General features: G+C 34.9%; 1 protein-coding gene across 1 annotated transcript; it reads right to left on the bottom strand.

The window, feature by feature from the left end:
* Window positions 1–756: 756 nt before the first annotated feature.
* DCAF12 (DDB1 and CUL4 associated factor 12-like protein) lies at window positions 757–17582 on the bottom strand. Its single transcript, XM_089645172.1, has 8 exons — window positions 17397–17582; window positions 15134–15290; window positions 12211–12363; window positions 7829–8050; window positions 6437–6698; window positions 3712–4026; window positions 3500–3597; window positions 757–1834 (listed from the first exon to the last, which is right to left on the bottom strand). The coding sequence occupies exons 1-8, from the start codon at window positions 17492–17494 to the stop codon at window positions 1682–1684; spliced, it is 1458 nt and encodes a 485-aa protein (XP_089501298.1). The 5' UTR covers window positions 17495–17582; the 3' UTR covers window positions 757–1681.
* Window positions 17583–18366: the final 784 nt, after the last annotated feature.

Raw genomic sequence — 18366 nt, 5'->3', positions numbered from 1 at the left:
TGGTGTCCCACTTGTGTCTATAAACACAGTGGCCTAAGTACACACACACCGAGAGTGGTTTATTTATGACGCCGAGTGAATGGCGGGACCACATTCAAAAGATACGGTACGTCTTTGTATGAAATTTTATGTTTTTGTTTTTATAAACATCTAAGAGTGTTGACACACGAGGATTTGTTTTCATATTGTGGAGAATAATCTGTTCTGTCTATATAGTCCAATAAATCATGCCAGAATGCTATAATTTGACATTTAATTGCATGCATAGGTATTTGAAAATATGTACCGCGTACGGGTATAGATAAAACGGAGCAAATTAACGCGTTCAAAAGGTTAAACTGCTCTTTTTATAGCCCAAGAAGATGACACAACTTGTGGCACCTGTTTTTTAACTTCCCATACTAATTTGTATTGTTAATGAAATGAAACTATTGTCTGATAAGGGGTCGTTAAATGTACTTTCAATTGATATCAATATTAGGGTAACTTGTTTTCAAAGATGTGCGATTTTTCTACCAACACTTGCCACTAAATAGTAAGTTTTGTAGACAGAAGATGACATTTTGGAAACAATTGAAGACTTTAATTTTTTTTTTTAAAAAGCATCAAAACACAATTAACATTTGGAATGAAGAGCTCCCGCTACCTCAGTAGTGTGGCGATGGTAAAAATCTCACAAACAGAATGAATGCATTAATGTCAGATTACCATATGGATACGCTGGCGCTCAACAGATACAATTTTTTTTGTATCCAATTTAATTTTGGCCCTTGAGAAGAAGAAGAAACATAATTTAAACTTCAATAGTGGGTAAATATTGATTGATGCCTGTAGGTAGGTAAGTAGGAACATAATATTCATTAATTTGTTTTCTTCATTTCATTCATGTGTTTCTATCGCCATTCATCATTGCTCCACACCAGTTAGTCGTGCGCAGTGTTTTTACAGGGAGATTGTCGTGGTTGCAGAGAAAGTTAATATTGACAGCAGCAGTTGTCTGTATTTGTACATTAAGAAAAAGAAACCCACGAGTAAATAGACCAAAGGCTGAAGGCCAATCACATAAACCTACTCAACGAGTTAACCCTGGGTAATCATCTAACTGGCAAAATTATTTAAGAATGGACGGAATAAATCTAGTAATGCCTATTATAAAAATAAGATACTTCAAAACTACTGAACTGATTTTGATATTTTTTGTACTAACTACAGCAGGTTTAAATGTTGTTCAGTAGATAATAAAACAAAACATTTTTTTATTTGTATAATGAGTATATAGCTATCATTATAAAAAATGTTCAAATACAATGCGAAAAATAAATCAACATCACGTCCAACCACTCCGAAAACATGCGAGGGACTGACGTATATTTGGAGCGCGATTTCAACATTCACAAAATGGCGGATGACGATATACGCGGTTGTTTAGATTTTAGGTCAGTTGGATATCCAACTTGACCGACCGCTCCAGGCATATTGCATAGGATTTCCCCACCCGCGGACAGATTTGAGGATTGGAGCGGTCGTGATTGGGGACCACACGGTAATACGTTTGTTGTTTCCATATCAATATATTTAATACTAAAAAGTTATGTTATTATGTATAGGCGAAAGTTTTACTATTCACAGATAAATCACTGATATAATTGTCTCCGTTCATTTGACACTATGTGCGACGGCACTATTGCCACAGGCCGGCATAGTTCCCGATCAGGGTGGCGGGAAGGGGGCCCCCGGCTGTGAATATTCTGGTCCCGGTGATGTCGTAGCAGTGTGTGTAGATGGCTGGGACGTACTTCACCTGGTTGAACCCGTCTGCTTCTTCATCGGGGAACTGAAATGATTATACATTATAATACAAAATAAAGGTATAGCAGTGGTTCGATGTTAAGCCCATCACGGCTCCCCATGAATTTATTCAACTCCTGCAACTTTAAACACCTTTCTGCTGGGTATTTTTTGCGCTGGCGGTACGCAGTCTCCGGGCGAAAATAAAGGGTCCGCGTAAAAAATTTCTACGTAGTAACTCAAAACACTACTAAATTAAAATCGAATATTATTTGAAATGCAACTCAATTAACCTTGTAATATGTTTTATAGTATTTGCCTATACCTGCTTTCTTTAAATGCGTCCGACATCTCTGGCTCGCTTGCACATAGGAATTGAGTGGGGCGGAACACAGATAGGTCGTTTCGAATCGGGTTTCACGGTCATAAAAACCATCATTTCATTAATTGAATTATAACAATAACAAATAATATACTATCCTTTTGTTGAAATACCAATGTAAACGAAAGGCACGAATATAAATATAAAAAGAAGACTTGCATTAAGATTTGATAATTATGTACATATAGTTTGGACCTTTGCAAAGAGATTGGTATATAATATTCATATAAAAACATTAAATAATTCCGTCTTTTCTGCTATTGAAATTAGGCTGGCGCAAAAGGTAGAACTACCCTTCCCGGCCTTAAGCATCAATCGACCGAACGGGTAGAACTACCTTTCCCGGCCGAAGTGCGTTAAAAATCATATTTGGGCAGTTTGAATCCTGGAACGTATTTTCGCAGCTTGGTCACTAAGTTAGGAGAAGCAACTCCAAAGGATGTGAGAAGTGGGCCTGCTATGGACGTAGGCCGCCTGGAATCTGTACATTGTACAACTGTGGAATTCCATTTGTAGAATATTGGGAGGAAAACACTTGCCATTCGCAACAGGATCATGGCTAAAGACATTTTAAGCGATGCTTTGATTGAAATTGTAATCTCTCACCAGGGCAATGCTGTGAGTATGTTCCGTTCGATTTACCCGTTCGATAATCTGACAACTACTACTATAATCTGAGTTATTTTTAATAGTTGAAAGCACAGAATCAAGCTCTATAATTTGCAGGTATTCGTATGTCAAATTTGGTAGTCTGTCGTGTGCCTAGACTCAAGCGTCAAGCTTTGTACACCGATGCAACGGGTTGAGTTATCTTGCTATTACGCACTCAGTTACCATACACACACGACTAGCTTGCTCTGGCTGACCATTTGACCAGTCACAAGGGTTCATTATTTTCAGTGTATCCTAGCAACTGTCGTATGTTTATTGTTTGAATAAGTTTACAAAATGAAGTCTTATCAGAAGCATAAATATGACACTTTAACTTTAAACCATAAAAGGGAAATTATACAAAAGATCGACAGTGGTGTTTGTTTGTTTTTCAAAATACCTGTTTTAATTTTAGCATGTTTTGTGTGCACTATATTCCACTGGTTTCACTAATAGGACACTTGGGGTGTGCGGATTAGTGAGAGAGTACTGTATTACTATATGCGCGTTATATTACGCGTGACCCCTGGATCTAGTGCCCGGAAGCTTACCGATCTGCCAGAGGTTGTTTCATATCTGACACAAAGGTTGTCATCAAAACATAAAAGGTTTTAGGAACTGAAGGCATGTTTTTATTGATTGATGTAAATTTTAATTTAAATAATAATTATAACTTACTACATATCCTTTGGAAGCCTTCAGAACTACAGTTTTAGATGTGTGGATATTACTTTCTAAATATTTTCCTGCTGTTAAATCGTAAAACATCAGCATTCCTAAAAATATACAAATCAATAATTATTAGCATACCATCAATCTTCCAAATCATCTATTAATATTACAGCCCCAACCATATAAATATATACCAGATAAAATTAAAAAGTAAATACCTAAGCCGGTGCCAATCGTCAACATGTTCCCTTGAAAACTAGCAGATCTGATACCGCATCCGTTATATCTAGACGTGATTTTTTTCACATATTGCAATGTGCGACAATCCAGCAATAGCGTGTAAGATTTGCATCCAATCGCGTAAAGCCCACTTTCCTGCGTCGCCAAACAAACCAAGTCTTGGCACGATGGGAGCTTTCTGGATATCTTCTGTTTGAATGTTTCCGCATTAAAAACGTGTATGTATCCGTTGAGCGTGAGAGCCGCTATTTCTTTCCACGTCTTGTTGAATGTTATTGCTCGAACTTTCTGACCTGCACCGCAAACAAAAAAGGTTATACATAATTAGATACACATATATATTGTTTGTACACAACAAAGGAGATGTAACTTGACTTTCAAAGATGAAAATTGAGAAATTTCATAGAGTCAAGAAATATTAGACATAAAATTAATTTTCAAAAATAGAATAAAAATAATTACTTGGTAAAATATATTACAGGTAGGTAGGTACTTTATCGCTAGTCTGGATTTGAAACACTATAACCGCCCCATGTTGGGTGCCAATTTATAACGGGATTTATTTTTCATAATTAATTTATTGAGTGAGTTTGATGCGAAAAATTCTTATTAGTAAGAAGAAAAGCAACAGTTCAAGTAACCATGTAAACAATAGTAACAGTTATAACTTTTGTATAATATATAATGTGTTGTAATTGGACGTGGACTGTCAGTAAATAAATAACTTATTATTAATCTCGCAGAAAAAGCGAAACGGCGTGCTAACTCTGGACTCATTTGAAAGATGAAGATTTCTCTATATATTCTTCAACCTTGCTGAACGGGACAATGCATCTCACAATCAGCTAGATGCATTGTCCTACGTATTGAGCCTACAACTAGTTCTGGATCTCTGCTGGTTCAAGGCCTACTTTTCTAGGGGGCGGGAGTACGACTCACTGATTGTTGAATTGTGAGCTGCGTGACAAGATCTACGATGACCTCCGTGTGTAGAAAGAGATGCCGCCTTAGCGGGAGCAAGAAAGTATTCGACCTAGCGTGGTTTCATCTCGTTAGAACACCAGTTCATAGTAAATTATATTTACTAAATCAGGTATTGGGATACTAAATCTAGAACTTGTTCTGGATAGGGGGCGGGAGTACGAATCACTGAATTGTGAGCTGCGTGACAAGATCTACAATGACGTGTGTAGAAATATCTTACTCGACTGCATCAGGTTGATGTTAGGATGTTCATTATAAGGTATTTAGTGAATATAAATTAGAAATGAATACATACATGGAAATTGATAGAAAATTACATTTATGTTAGGGAAGGCGAGCTGATTTTTCATTTTTTTGGCGATTTAAAGCTTTGATCTTCAATTGAGTCGTAGATTTGGCAATCCTTTACAAGAATTCAATCACTAGTAAGAAGGGGTAGTATAGTTTTAATTTCCAAAATTGGACTGGTCGAGGAAATTAGTAAACTAAAACAAAATATTTTCAAATTCAGACAAGAGATTAAGAGGAAAAAATGTGTATATTCTTGGTATACCTTATATCGTAGGTAATAGGCATTAAAATCGCTTGACAAACGGAGTCTAGAAACGTTCGATTTCAACCAAAAAACTGGTTTTTATTTATTTTGTAAATAATTTTATAAGAAAGCAAAATTTAATCAAGTGAAACTGTCACAGATAATCTTAGCTATAATACTGTATTTTTTTTAATTTGTTTCCATTATGCGTTCATACATTTCTACTGAAAAAAAAATTTTTTTAGTAGTTTGCATTTATATTTTTTACTGAGTAATTTTTTTATTTATTTGTATTCTACTTAAGCGAAGCGATAGGAAAACCTTCAATTTATCTAAAGCATATTTTTTGGTATTCATAATGTACACCAATTCGTTATAAAGATTAAACAAAATAGTGATTTGGCATTAAGCTTCGCCTTAAGGAGGTACCTATCTACCTACAGCTTGTCAAAAAAATGCAGACAAAAATGGAGGGTGCTGTTTAAATGGTTTTAAACCAAGATGGTTGAAAGCAAAAATGAAGAAAAAAATGAATTCAAGTGAATATTTATAAAATCAATATCCAAACGGTGATCAGAAATTAGTGGTAATTCCTGAAAGGAGATGATTCTATTCCAAGGAAGTTGAGTTTCGAAATTCAATTTTTTTTACTAATACATACCTAATTAGTTTTTTAAATGATCCAAAAAATAAAAGTCATCCAAAACATTTTTGTTCTAAAATCGGTGTTTAATACAGTGATGAAAGTTTATTAAATTTCTATATTATGAACAGACTCCAATGGCCTGGTATATCAGTAATTTTTAATAATTTTAGAATACAGTTACTTAACGGGGGTAAGACGGAACGGTCAGCGGCAGAGATGGCATCGCGTCTGGGTTCCACCCAGGTGTCTTAAATCAATTCCTCTGCTAGCTAAGTCCTCCATCACGACACAAGAAACATTTTCGCTTACTGTGGTGGTAGTAGGAGATTTTCAAATTATTATCAGGTTATTCGTTATCTAGGAATGATAGTCTTTCTTTAAAAAAATTAATATATATCTATTAGTGAGCATAAACAGCAACTGATAAACCGGCCCAAAATGGCTTACTCTTGCTGGCCAATTTTAAGAGTGGAACTATGCTAGTCAAGTTACAACCTACTAGTTTAAAAAAAGATTACAAATTGAAAGAACATCTCACCAGATCTGCATTCTTTAATGGTGATAGGAGAGATATAATTGTACAAGGGAACGGGCGGTTGCCCGGGGTTGGCAGGCATGGGTGGCGGCTTGGTGATGGTATTGCTGCTGCCACTGCCACCACTGCTCGTGGCCGGCTTCTCTGGCGGTGCAGCCTCCTCCAACTCGTCGTTATCATCGGTGTTGACCCGCCAGAGGGCCATCTTGGTGTCGCGTGAGCCTGACACGAGGAACTCGTCGTCTAGCCAGCACATGTCTAAAACCTGGAAGGAGAAATTGTTTATTTTAATGTTTTGATGACCGCTGTGGCATAAACGTAACTTTTTTTTTTCCCCAATTATTGCGGTACGTTACTAATGTTGGGAAGTACCCGGTAAAGCCATTTCTAGCAAAGTATCGATTCTGAAAGTTGGTCTTTTACTGGAGCGATACTAAGAGTATTTACCACCGCGAAATATGCTGCAAATATACCAAATATTCACAGATGTGCTTTATTTCAAATAAATCCATTTCAAATGGAAATGCAAAATGCAAAATGGGTATTTTCCATTTTGCATTTTAAATGCTTCTTCCTACTATCTCCACTCGTCTTTTTTTCATAAGCCCCAAATATCAGTCGTTCCTCAACCTCGCTATGAGAGATAATTTACATTTGTCAAGTTGCTCCCTGGTAGGAGCCCTGGCAATTGAGTGATACCATTACAAAAAATACTGAACATGGGGCCATTACGCTATAATATTAAATGTTAGATAGCAGTTTCTATGTTTTTACGTTGGCAACATTAGTCCCGTGCAAATTTTTTGTGGTTTCATTATCTGTAGTCGTGGTGTTTTTGGATTTACCATCATGTAATATATTTGTTCTACATTGAGGTCCATTATTAAATGACAAAATTGTTTAAAAATTCTATAATTATTTTGATTGTTTGACCTGAGAAACCATTTTGCATTTTCAATGCATTTTGAAAATAGGTATTTTGCATTTTAAATGCTTTTCTAAAAACCATTTTGCATTTTCAAATGGAAAATTTTTGACCCATTTCCATTTTGCATTTCAAATGGTTTTGGGTACCCATTTTGCACATCTCTGCAAATATTATTTTTAATTAATTACATGTGAAATTACACAAATTTATTAAAATTTATATGCACATGCCGGGATTTGAACCCACAAACCCAGTGAGATAAAATTGACAGTGTTTTGATTCGGTGTGTCAAATACTATAGGATCAGCGTCCGTATCTTCGGAGAAATAAACCGGAACAATTATTTTTTTTTATTTTTCATCAGTTTTGAAAGCACAACCTCTCAAAGACGACAAGCTTTGAGAGGTTGAGGTTGAAATTAATGACAGATAATATCGATAATATAATATCAATTATAAAAAACTGACCCAGTCTTTATGCGCCTCCCCAACGCACACAGGATCGAGCGTGGGCAGCCGGTACACGGCAATCTCCCAAGAGTTGCGGGCGCCCGTGGCGAGCAGGGTGCGCGAGGGGTTGATCTCCACGGCGTGGATGCCTGTCTGGTGCTCGGCCGCGCCCCACGGCTGGCGACCACGTAGCGTCGGGATCACATCTAGCTGGCGGGTGTTGACATCATATACCATTAACTGGGAAAAGGACACAATAAGTTTAGATTATTGATTTTCCAGAAATATGTAAAGAAACCTAAAGGAGGATGGGCGAAAATGTAACAGACCTCAACCCCTCAATACTGATTCTGAATATGTAAATATTGTTTTATATTACTATGTGTATAATTTATAAATCATCATTTAAAAATTAATAAAACACCATAACATTAAAATGGCCTGTTTTTAAACTGAATCTGTTAATTCTGACTTCACGTGTCACTGAACCAATCTACAATGTCCACATTTCATTCTGGACAAAATATAGAGTTTGAAACAAAGAAACTCAGGTTGTTTGTATTTTAACAATTGTATTGTTTCAAGCGAGCCGTAGGTCGCGGGGGCAAGTAAATTTCATATGATCAATTTCTGTTATTTCACAATTTACTTAAAAATAATATATAATACTAGCAGTTAAAAGTTAAGTTTTTGCTGCTAGGCTTTGCGGGCGGCACTTAGTTGAGCTTAACCCAGTTTAAGCGATACTAACAAGAGTTACATTTAATAGGTAGATTTTAGGTCAATGGGTAGATATATAATAGTAAGACATTCTGTAGTAGTCAGAGCGTGGACAATGAGAGGAACACCCTTCACCCCAACATAAATCTCGTCAATGAGAAAAATGTTTCCTCTCCCATACCACCGAAATTATTTCATTTTTAAATCGAAATTAAATTGCAAAATATATAAATGTAATTCGGAAATAAAAAAAATATAACCTCATCCGGAAACTCAACAGCAGGGGTCTCTATACATAAGGGTATGCGGATGACATTGCAACCATAATAAGGTGTTGGGATGCAGACACAACTAGAGGCCTCATACAATCAACACTGGTAACAGTGGAAGAATGGTGTGAAGAAACAGGGCTGTCGGTCAATCCAGCCAAGACAGAACTAGTAATCTTTTTTTTTTTTTTTTTTTTTTTAATTGTACAACAGAACATTTGTTCCAGTTACAGTACAATTTTACAAACAGTATAATTTTACATCATATCAGCATTTGGGTAAGTGACTCTTCAATAATTGTTTTAGGTCGTTTAAAGAACAGTCATTTACATCCAAATTCTTTGCTAGTTCGTTCAACAGCACCACTCCCCTCGTCATGCTATGCTTTGCCAGGACGTCGGTTTTGCCTTTTGGTACTCTAAATAAGTCATGGTATCGACTTCGGCTGTAGTGGTCTGGTACATATAAATCATAGCATCCCAAGAGGAATGGGCTATCAATAAAATTGTTCCAAATATTCTTCACACGCAAAAGAAAACTAGAGGGATGGAACAATCCAACCTTCTATGAAAAGGAGTTAGAACCCTCGAACACGGTTAAGTACCCTGGACCAGGTGGAATCTGTGGGCAGAAAGGCATGTTCGCTAATGTGGGCAACTAGGCGGATCTGCGGCAGAACGTGGGGACTCAATCCTAAAATGATGCAATGGCTGTACACAGCCGTTGTAAAACCAAGGATCATGCATGCAGCCCTGGTCTGGTGGAGGAGAATAACACTAAAAACAGTGATGGTCACACTCAATCACATACAGGGACTCGCATTCAGAGGAATCACGGGAAAACTCAAAAAAATTTAAGGTATCATAATTTCCATCTATTTCTCAGACCCAACGACCCATTCATGTATTCAGAAATTGTGTTGACAAAATTATTTGCTCGGTATATCAGTGAATCGACCTCGTTATAATAATCAAAAATTATACGAAGATAAGCCTGAACTAAAATACCATTTTGTAACTGCCTTGAAATCGCTATTGCCGTGATCGTTCGTTCTTGAAAAATGATTTAAAAGCTTTCCTGTGTATACCCTCCATGATTGGTTGAATGAAATCAGATGTCAAATGTACTCCGTCTTAAGTTTGTACAACGTAATAATTAAACATCTCTTTCTTGTACACGCATAGTTTGATAATAAGAGGGAGTGGTCGCTATACAGTTTTGAATTGTGTAGTTAGGTATGTTGATCTATGTTTTCGAGATGATTTGTGTTTGTCTTTTTAGTTTTATCGATTGTTTTAACTTACACTGTCTTATCTCCTGACATTTTAGAAAGTATGTTAAATTCAAAACGGGAAAATCGAAGCTATTCCAAACAACTAACGCGACCGCAACTAAAATCACCTACATGCCTATTTAACGTTTTTGTAAAAATAAGTAAGTTTACGTAAATCGTATCCAAATTTACGTAAAAGCCTTCTAACAAGTTACTAATGAAGAAAGCCAGGGAATTTAAAAGAGAAAAAAATTATAAATATCTTTGGACAAAAAACTGTTATATATTTATGAGAAAAAATGACAGTTCTCCGGTTATTCGAATTTCCTCTGAAGCAGATATAAACAAAATAGCATGACTCTTTTCAAATAATACTCCAATGATTTTTCTTTTCATTTCTATTCGCATTTGGCATTTTTATGTAGCATACACAATTTAAAACTATTTTTTAATCTTATAAATTCCAGCAAACAAATTACTTTTAATCAAGTTATGGCATATCATACGTCTCGTAAGAGGTTAAATTTACATCGCACACTTTTTGCCTACATTAATCGAACTCGCATTACTACTTTACCATACCTTTATTTTTATTATTATTAAAATGAAATTTTGGTGATATCTTATTTATGTTTTACAATATGGCTTCTTTAAGATATTTTCCACTGTACCCTAAAAACTTTTAAAAACAAATTAACCTTACAATGTACCTTAATCACAGTGATTATTTTTATTGTTCGCCTATTTTTTTAATTATTTTTTTTTACCAATGTTAAAAGCTATAAAAAAAAATTGTAAATGGAAATTAATTGGTTTATCTTATATTTAAATAAAATGTAAAATTTATTCACATGTACAACTGTCTTAAATAAACTAAAATAAAAAAGCAATGACAATAACCCCGTTGACGAGAACCCACCGTACTGCCGCTGGGTGAGCTATGTAAGTACTTCGATGATACCGTATAGACTTCAGTGTACGGGCTTGGTCTGGCTATGTTTTGAGCGAGAATCACACATTCTAACATTAGCAATTAATTTCAGTATGAAATTTTGACTTAAAAAAAAAATTAAAAAATACCGTTAATTTAGTTCGACAGTAAACATTGATAAACAAATGTACTGGAATTCCTTAGAAAAGAATAAAAAAAAATCTCCATACAAAATACACTAACCAAAGGACGTTCAGCGCACGGATGAGTTTACGCACCCTCCCACTTCTTACCGCTCAGATTGTGATCATTTTGGCGGGCTAAAAGATTTTAAAACTTGGAGAATTAATTTAACCGTGAAAAAGAATACATACCAGTATTTAAGTTTGAATGTGGATGTTGATAAAATAAATTTTTAAAAATGGACACAAATTCCCTATTGTTCGATTAGGAGTTGATACTTTACTGCTGTTTTTTTTTTGTTGATTTAATTTACCGGACATTACTTACTTCAAAGAAATTAAAATACGAAAAAATGTAGATCGCATGTGCATTCGAGTCCTGTCACTTTACGTGCGAAATATAGATATTGGACTGTTATTTTTGGGCCATTTTCGAAAGGAAAGATAATACAAACTCGCCGTGAAACATATGAACATTCTAAATAGTTTTTTTTTTTCGTTTCCTATATTTACCTACCCTTACTATGTTGTAGCCGGAAACAAAAAAATATTTTTAATTAATTTTACTTGTGGATCTTGGACAAATACACATATTGCATAACACTAATAACTATGTGCACAATACTAGAATAAATTAATTTTTTTTTAAATGCCAAATTTGTATTCCACTGAAGAAGGTATCCCACTTACAAAGTTTATTTGTCCGGTTCCTTGGAAAACTTCTTAAGATAGTTTCACTGTACATAATATGATTTCAGGGGATTTTGCTGTTTTGATTTATTAAATAAGAGAAAATTAGAAACATACGCTTTTGGACACGAGTTTATGTTTCTGTTGACAGAACTACTAAGTAGTACATAGTAATCTGTATTCTGCTTAAAAATATAAATCCATTTGTGGACCCATACATATATTATTTCTTTTGAGGTAACAACAAAAAATATATGTAAAAAAAAATAATATATTATTATTACACTACACTTGGGTCAAGTTTTAAAAATGTACAAGGAAAAAAATAGACTTACCTTATTGCATTTAGTTCCAAATACGACTTGTCGATCTGAAAGCCACTGGGAACAGAATACCTTGTTCATGTTGCCCAAACTCACAGGTGTCTCTTTGAACATGTCATGGGTCAGAATGTGCCTAGGGGCGTAGGACGGGTTGATAAACCGTGTCTGAAAACACAGATACAGACATGGTAATCAGTACATCGATTAAATAAAAGTAGCAGAACCTTCAGACAAGCTGCTTGCAGGTGTGGCAACACAGCGTGACTACTTTTTTATTATTATTATTAAAATTCTAATAATATCAAGGTTTTATAATAATAAAATTACTGTATCGTCACAAAAAAAAAAAACTGTTTCAATGCAATCTATCGTCAGGCGGCACATTCTGATACAATGTATGTGTTTTAAGAGCTTGATATAGACCCAGCAGAATTTCCCAACTGTCAAAACTTCTTCATTCTTTCGTCACTAGTTGGTGGTAGTTGTTCGTTCGCGAACTTATTAATTCTAATATAAAACATACATTATAAACTGCATACAGATTCACTGCCATTCACCATCTCGATTCGGAAATATTTAAGTTAACCTTTCCGGGAGTAAGTTACGTAATTCTGGCTGTGCTCTGGGGAGTGAGTTTTTTTTACATAAATAAAGATATATATTTTTTGATTAAATTTTATGATAGTATGCAAAATAAATAACAGCCGATATCTCTGTCGATAATGATGTAAAATGTTTAAAATTGGTGTAAAGTCACAGGAATATGCCCATAGATGGCAATACGATGCATATTTACAGAATATGCATCGAATATGAATATGCGACCCCTGTCGTCCATAGCCGTCCATACTCCTTTGGCGAACATGTGTACTGTCGTATATTCGCATCCACACTCCCGGAAAGGTTAAACAACCAACTAGTAAAAAAAAAAAAGTGTTGTTCGTTTACAGGACCTACGATTTTGGTAGAGAATTTAGTATGAACTAGCTGTAACGGACGTTTTTGGCCATATTTTTGCATTCCTGTAAAATATCTTAAACTTTTATAAAATGTGCCAACTCCACGCCACTGGCAAATTCCTCACTCTCCGCCACTGCTCATTTCCTAGCTGTTTTGGACAAAATGGCCCGAAATCCTAGACTCTGAAAAACGTCGATACCCCATAGCCCGCGTATTCCGGTCGAGCGGATCGATCTGTGATCTGCTTTGTCTATACAATATTTCATAACAAATTATAATTTTACCAATATGTTGCTAATACATACCTGTTTTAACTTGTACATATCCTCAGCGGTAGTCAAATAAAAACTATTTGCGATATGCTACCACTGGGGAGATATTTAAAAATGCCATTTTAACAAATTCAATGTAACCATTTATTACCATTAATTTTACATATTTGCCTCTACAAAAATCCAGGAACCTCGTAGCATAGTGAATCTTTTCTTTTTCGGAGCACTATGTTACGGGGGACCTCGGAAAAATATTATCATAAACTTTTTTACACATTTGATCTCTCGAAGATCAAATTTACAAACATTTCTTATTTTTTGTCGTATCTTGACAAACTAAAAATCTAGTTGTCAAGATACATAAATTGTATTATGTCATAAAACCATGTAAATGTAATACAGGCGAGCCTGCAAAATCTTTTGCAAGTCTCAAATTCAAGCGACCGCCCTCTGCAAGCCCACTGCCAAAATGAATATGCAAAATTTTGCAGTAGATTATATACTCTCATATAGTGTGGGTAAAATCCCCCACCTCTTTTTGAGGATAATCTACCTACTGTGTGGCAGGTTGGATTTGAAGACTGTTTGGGGGAGATCTTTTTACCGTTCCAGCGGGAGGGATGAATTCAAATATCCGTCACCCCTGGACATACTGACCCTAAGATTCCTACCCACCCTAGATATTCCTTTCTCTCCTTTCATTAAAAAAACCCTCCACACAGCACCCCCAAAGATGACGTAGGCCCTGAGGCAAATTATTTTAATTTATAGTCAATTACAATTCGTGAGCTTCGTGTACTTATCAATTAAAATAAAATAATTTTCTTCCACCCCCCACACACCTTCTTCCTATGTATTACTAGCTGTACCCCACCACGCATTGCTGTGGCTGAGTCTGTCTGTGCAAATAGAGCCAACAATAGCGCGTCCAACAAAATGCAGTTTTTCAAATAAGCATGTCATACGTAATAGGTATATTAACTATGAATAATTTAATTTAGAACCATTTGCAGTAAAATATCCTGTGAATATTCAAATAAATAAATAAAACAGTTTTAGGACGGGTTGTTTCGGAGAATCTGAATAATTCATCAAATTTCAACGTTCATTTTCAAGTTCTGTGAAAGACTTTTTCAAGTTCTGTTTTTATGTCAGTTTTGTCAAGCAACTAGCCTACAATGTTATAAAAACAGAACTTGAATAAGTCTTTCACAGAACTTGAAAATGAACGTTGAAATTTGATGAATTGTTCAAATTCTCCGAAACAACCCGTCCTAAACATATTATGGCAGACAGCCACATAAAAATAATGTTTTTCTTTTATTTAAATGTGTAGTTTGATAAAAAAAAAGTGAAGAAATTTAGTTGTGCTAACTTTTGTTTTTGGAATTAGATACTTAATTTTTTCATTGTTATCATTTTGAATTTCGAATATTAAAGAGTGACTTCACCAGAAAAAGTTACATAGAACAATTGACTCCAAATGTAATTTACCAGTTTTCCGTTTTACTACGAGTTTCCAGACACTGTGTATAAAAGCGATATTCTTGTTAATTTTCTTTTTTTGTCTTTTTCCCAAACACCATGTACACTTAATTAATTTAATTTGAAAATATGAAGATTAAAAAAAACGGTAATTAATTATGTATTATTATAATTGTTTTGATTATTTTTCGTTTCTGTGTTTCCCAAACGTTACATACTTCTCTAGATTGAATTTCTCTCGATTTAACATAGTCTACGAAGTTATAGGAAGTCCTCAGGATCTGCTGTTGCTGCGAGGGAGTATCCTCCTCGCTCTCAGAGTCCGAGTAGCAAACAAAATCCTCTGGTTTGTCTGGCTTCCTGCGCCGCTCTAACCTAAAAGAGAGAAATAAAATTCACTTCTTACAATATCTGTTTTATAATTATTATCAATAGATGGAGCAATGCATTTTAGTCGAGAGATGTCGCTAATACAAGGATTCTACTTTATTTTATAATGTTACATTTCCATTCTGAACAAGAAGCTTGGAAGGGTGATATCTACTAAAACTATGTTCAGTTAAACAGTTAGGCTGTTTGACCTGATTAATTGGAAGAAATTTACAATAAGGAACTTTTCAGTGAAACGTATTATGACTTAAAAAAAATATATTCAGATAGATGATAGAACAACAAATATATATTCAGATAGATGATAGAACAACAAATATATATTCAGATAGATGATAGAACAAGAAATATATTCAGATAGATGATAGAACAACAAACACCAATTCTGAATATCGTTGTTGCGCTTTCGAGACCGGCAAAATTTTACAGGGGAAGCAAAAAATTTCCCAATTTTTTTTTATTCAAAAGCGTCAACAGATATATTTTTTTTTAAAATTCATCTATTTTTTAATACTGTTATTCAAAAAAACTTTTTGTTTAATTATGAGTTTTAAACGATTTTGTAGATAGCCGTATTTGATTGCGCCTTATTTTAACAGAGCCTTTTTAACTGTAGACTGATGTTTTAAACGATAAGGAATATAAGCTTGTTTGAACATTTATGTATTTAATAATATTAGGTGCTAATATTAAAACAAAGAAAAACGGGGTGAATACAAAAAAATTATTATTAGGTAGAATCGAAGATGCTCTCAGTATCGATGCTTAAAATTGCTTTAGCCGTGTTCGGTGACCAGATCTGAATAGCCGGGTACTCCCCCACCTTCCTCCTTCCCCACTACCTTCACCCACACAACATAACCCAATTGGAGATGCCATAGTCTCACTTGCTCTCGACGGTTGGGAGTAGTTAGGGACTGTTGTGCGGTATTTTTTTGAGGCCGGATTGAGAAGTGATTAGATTTGCGGTTTATTGAAAAAGTATAATGAAAATAGTTAATTATAGATATATGGCTGGTTTGTTTTAATTTTTTAGAGCATCTCTCATTTTGATCACGTCATGTGATATTGTAAATATTGTAGGAGCTAACAGCTTCTCCAGTGCAGAGTGAACACTGTCCACTTCCATCATTGTGGGTGTTTCCTGGCCGACCGGAAATCTACCTGTTTTCTTCTTCCCAAAGACACCCTGAGCGCGGGATCACACATATTCGTCTTCACGGTACTACACATAATTTAGAAAAAAGTTATTTATCTTTTCTACTTCGAAAATCATGTAGAATCACCCTCGAAGTTAGTGGACCTTACCCCCTGACACTCTGTATAATGATATATACATACGACACAAAAGTGGCATATTACAATATATCCTTCAGAAAGTGCAGCCACAGTTTTCACTCGTAGAATGCCGAAACGGCCTCAAAATATCAAAATTTTTAGGGAGAGCGTGCCTTTGTCCAAGTCAATAAAGTATATTAATCATTTGAGCAAGGCGTGAGGTGTGCGAGCTGCGGACACGCGAGTGTGTGTGCGCTTGTCTTACCGATGATTTGAGACACAATAAGCCAGACAGAGATAATCAGGTGAAACACCTACTATAAAGTCTAGCCTCTTAAATGTGATATAACACAATTTAATTAAATTTACTTGCACATTCTGGGATTCGCACCCGCAACCTCCGGATACGTAGACAAGGAACTTACTCTCGAGCACGGAGGTCGCCTTAAGCTTAATATAACACTTACCTTGTTGTTTATTTTTAAATAAATAAAACACGATTTATTACGTATCGTATTTTTAAACTTCACTATAACTTATTCTTAAGTATCTACGACGAAATTTAAAGCACGGCATAGTGTAAGTAACAATGTTGGAAGTTTACTAACATTCAGAACAGTGAGTAAGAGAAATAAGGGTAAAAATTCAGAATACAAAATTGCACAGTACCGAAGGTACTTTAAAATATTGAGAAACCACTATACAGAATATGTATCGAGGTTCTTTCAACGAAGACATGAGTGGCGCTTCATTGCAAATAATAATATCCAGACCTACATTTTAGGGGACATCAGTGAAAATTACATTATTTACCTTAAGGCCCTGGCTTTGGCTCGCCTTTCTTCTAATCTTGTAGATACATAGCACGGAGGTAGTCTCCCTTCGATACAGCTTCTTACTGTTTGGGACATTATAATAAAAAATTTAATTAATGATTATGAATACGAAAACAACAAATATTTGAGGCAACCCATTTGACGTATGGACTCAATCTGTGATTGTCTGTGATGTTGACTGAGTTACCAACATTAGAATATATGGTATAAAAGAACAATAAAATACGAAACGATAAAACGCACCAAATGAGAATGTTTATGTGTCAAGAATAGAATAGGGTACATACAGTGTGTGTAATATAGTGTTTTCATTGCATTTAATATAGTAAAGAATTTAATTAAACGCGAATATCGTAATTAAAACCCCCAAAATTATAATAATAATTAACCCTTTCAGACCGAACTTTTATTTCCATATGTTTCCATATATAAACCATATTTTAAGCTTGATAACCATTGATGTATATACACTAGATCGATAATTACCGCGTCAAAGCATTGCCACTGCAATTAAGGCCACAGCCAACTTTGCCGCTAATGTCAGTTCAGTACTCAATGAGACGCCGACCGAGTTTAACCAAGCGACACGCCGTCAAAACTATTTCCGAAATGGGTAAATGCGTCGTTAAAGAATGCAATTCAAGGTCACAAAAACATAATAAAACAAGCGGAATTACTTTCCACTCGTAAGTTTAATGTTTACATATTCACATTAGGTTAAAAACGCTTAAATTGGAATAAAATATCGAATACTATAAATATAGGTTCAGTGTTGCCACTAAAAATTCGTTTTGGTTTTCCCACATTAATGGGAGAATACATAATTTATGTAATAAGTTACTATGGAGGTAACCTCTGATTTAAAATATTTTTGAAATAATATTAAATTATATTTTAATCTTCGTACAAAAGAATTCTTTAATCTTATTTTAGTTTATTAATGAATA

This window comes from Hesperophylax consimilis, chromosome 2, assembly GCF_061612785.1.
Source record: "Hesperophylax consimilis isolate HC1 chromosome 2, BYU_Hcon_1.0, whole genome shotgun sequence".
Taxonomy (NCBI): domain Eukaryota; kingdom Metazoa; phylum Arthropoda; class Insecta; order Trichoptera; family Limnephilidae; genus Hesperophylax; species Hesperophylax consimilis.
This window is presented reverse-complemented; position numbering and strand designations above follow the sequence as displayed.

What these genes read in the sequence shown, in the direction of transcription:
- DCAF12 (XM_089645172.1), bottom strand. Translation starts at nt 17,494, where the DNA reads ATGTCCCAAACAGTAAGAAGCTGTATCGAAGGGAGACTACCTCCGTGC. An exon ending in TTGGAACTAAATGCAATAAG is followed by an intron (nt 8,051 to 12,210) that starts GTAAGTCTATTT and finishes TCCTTTTCCCAG; the next exon opens with TTAATGGTATATGATGTCAA. An exon ending in GGGAGGCGCATAAAGACTGG is followed by an intron (nt 6,699 to 7,828) that starts GTCAGTTTTTTA and finishes TTCTCCTTCCAG; the next exon opens with GTTTTAGACATGTGCTGGCT.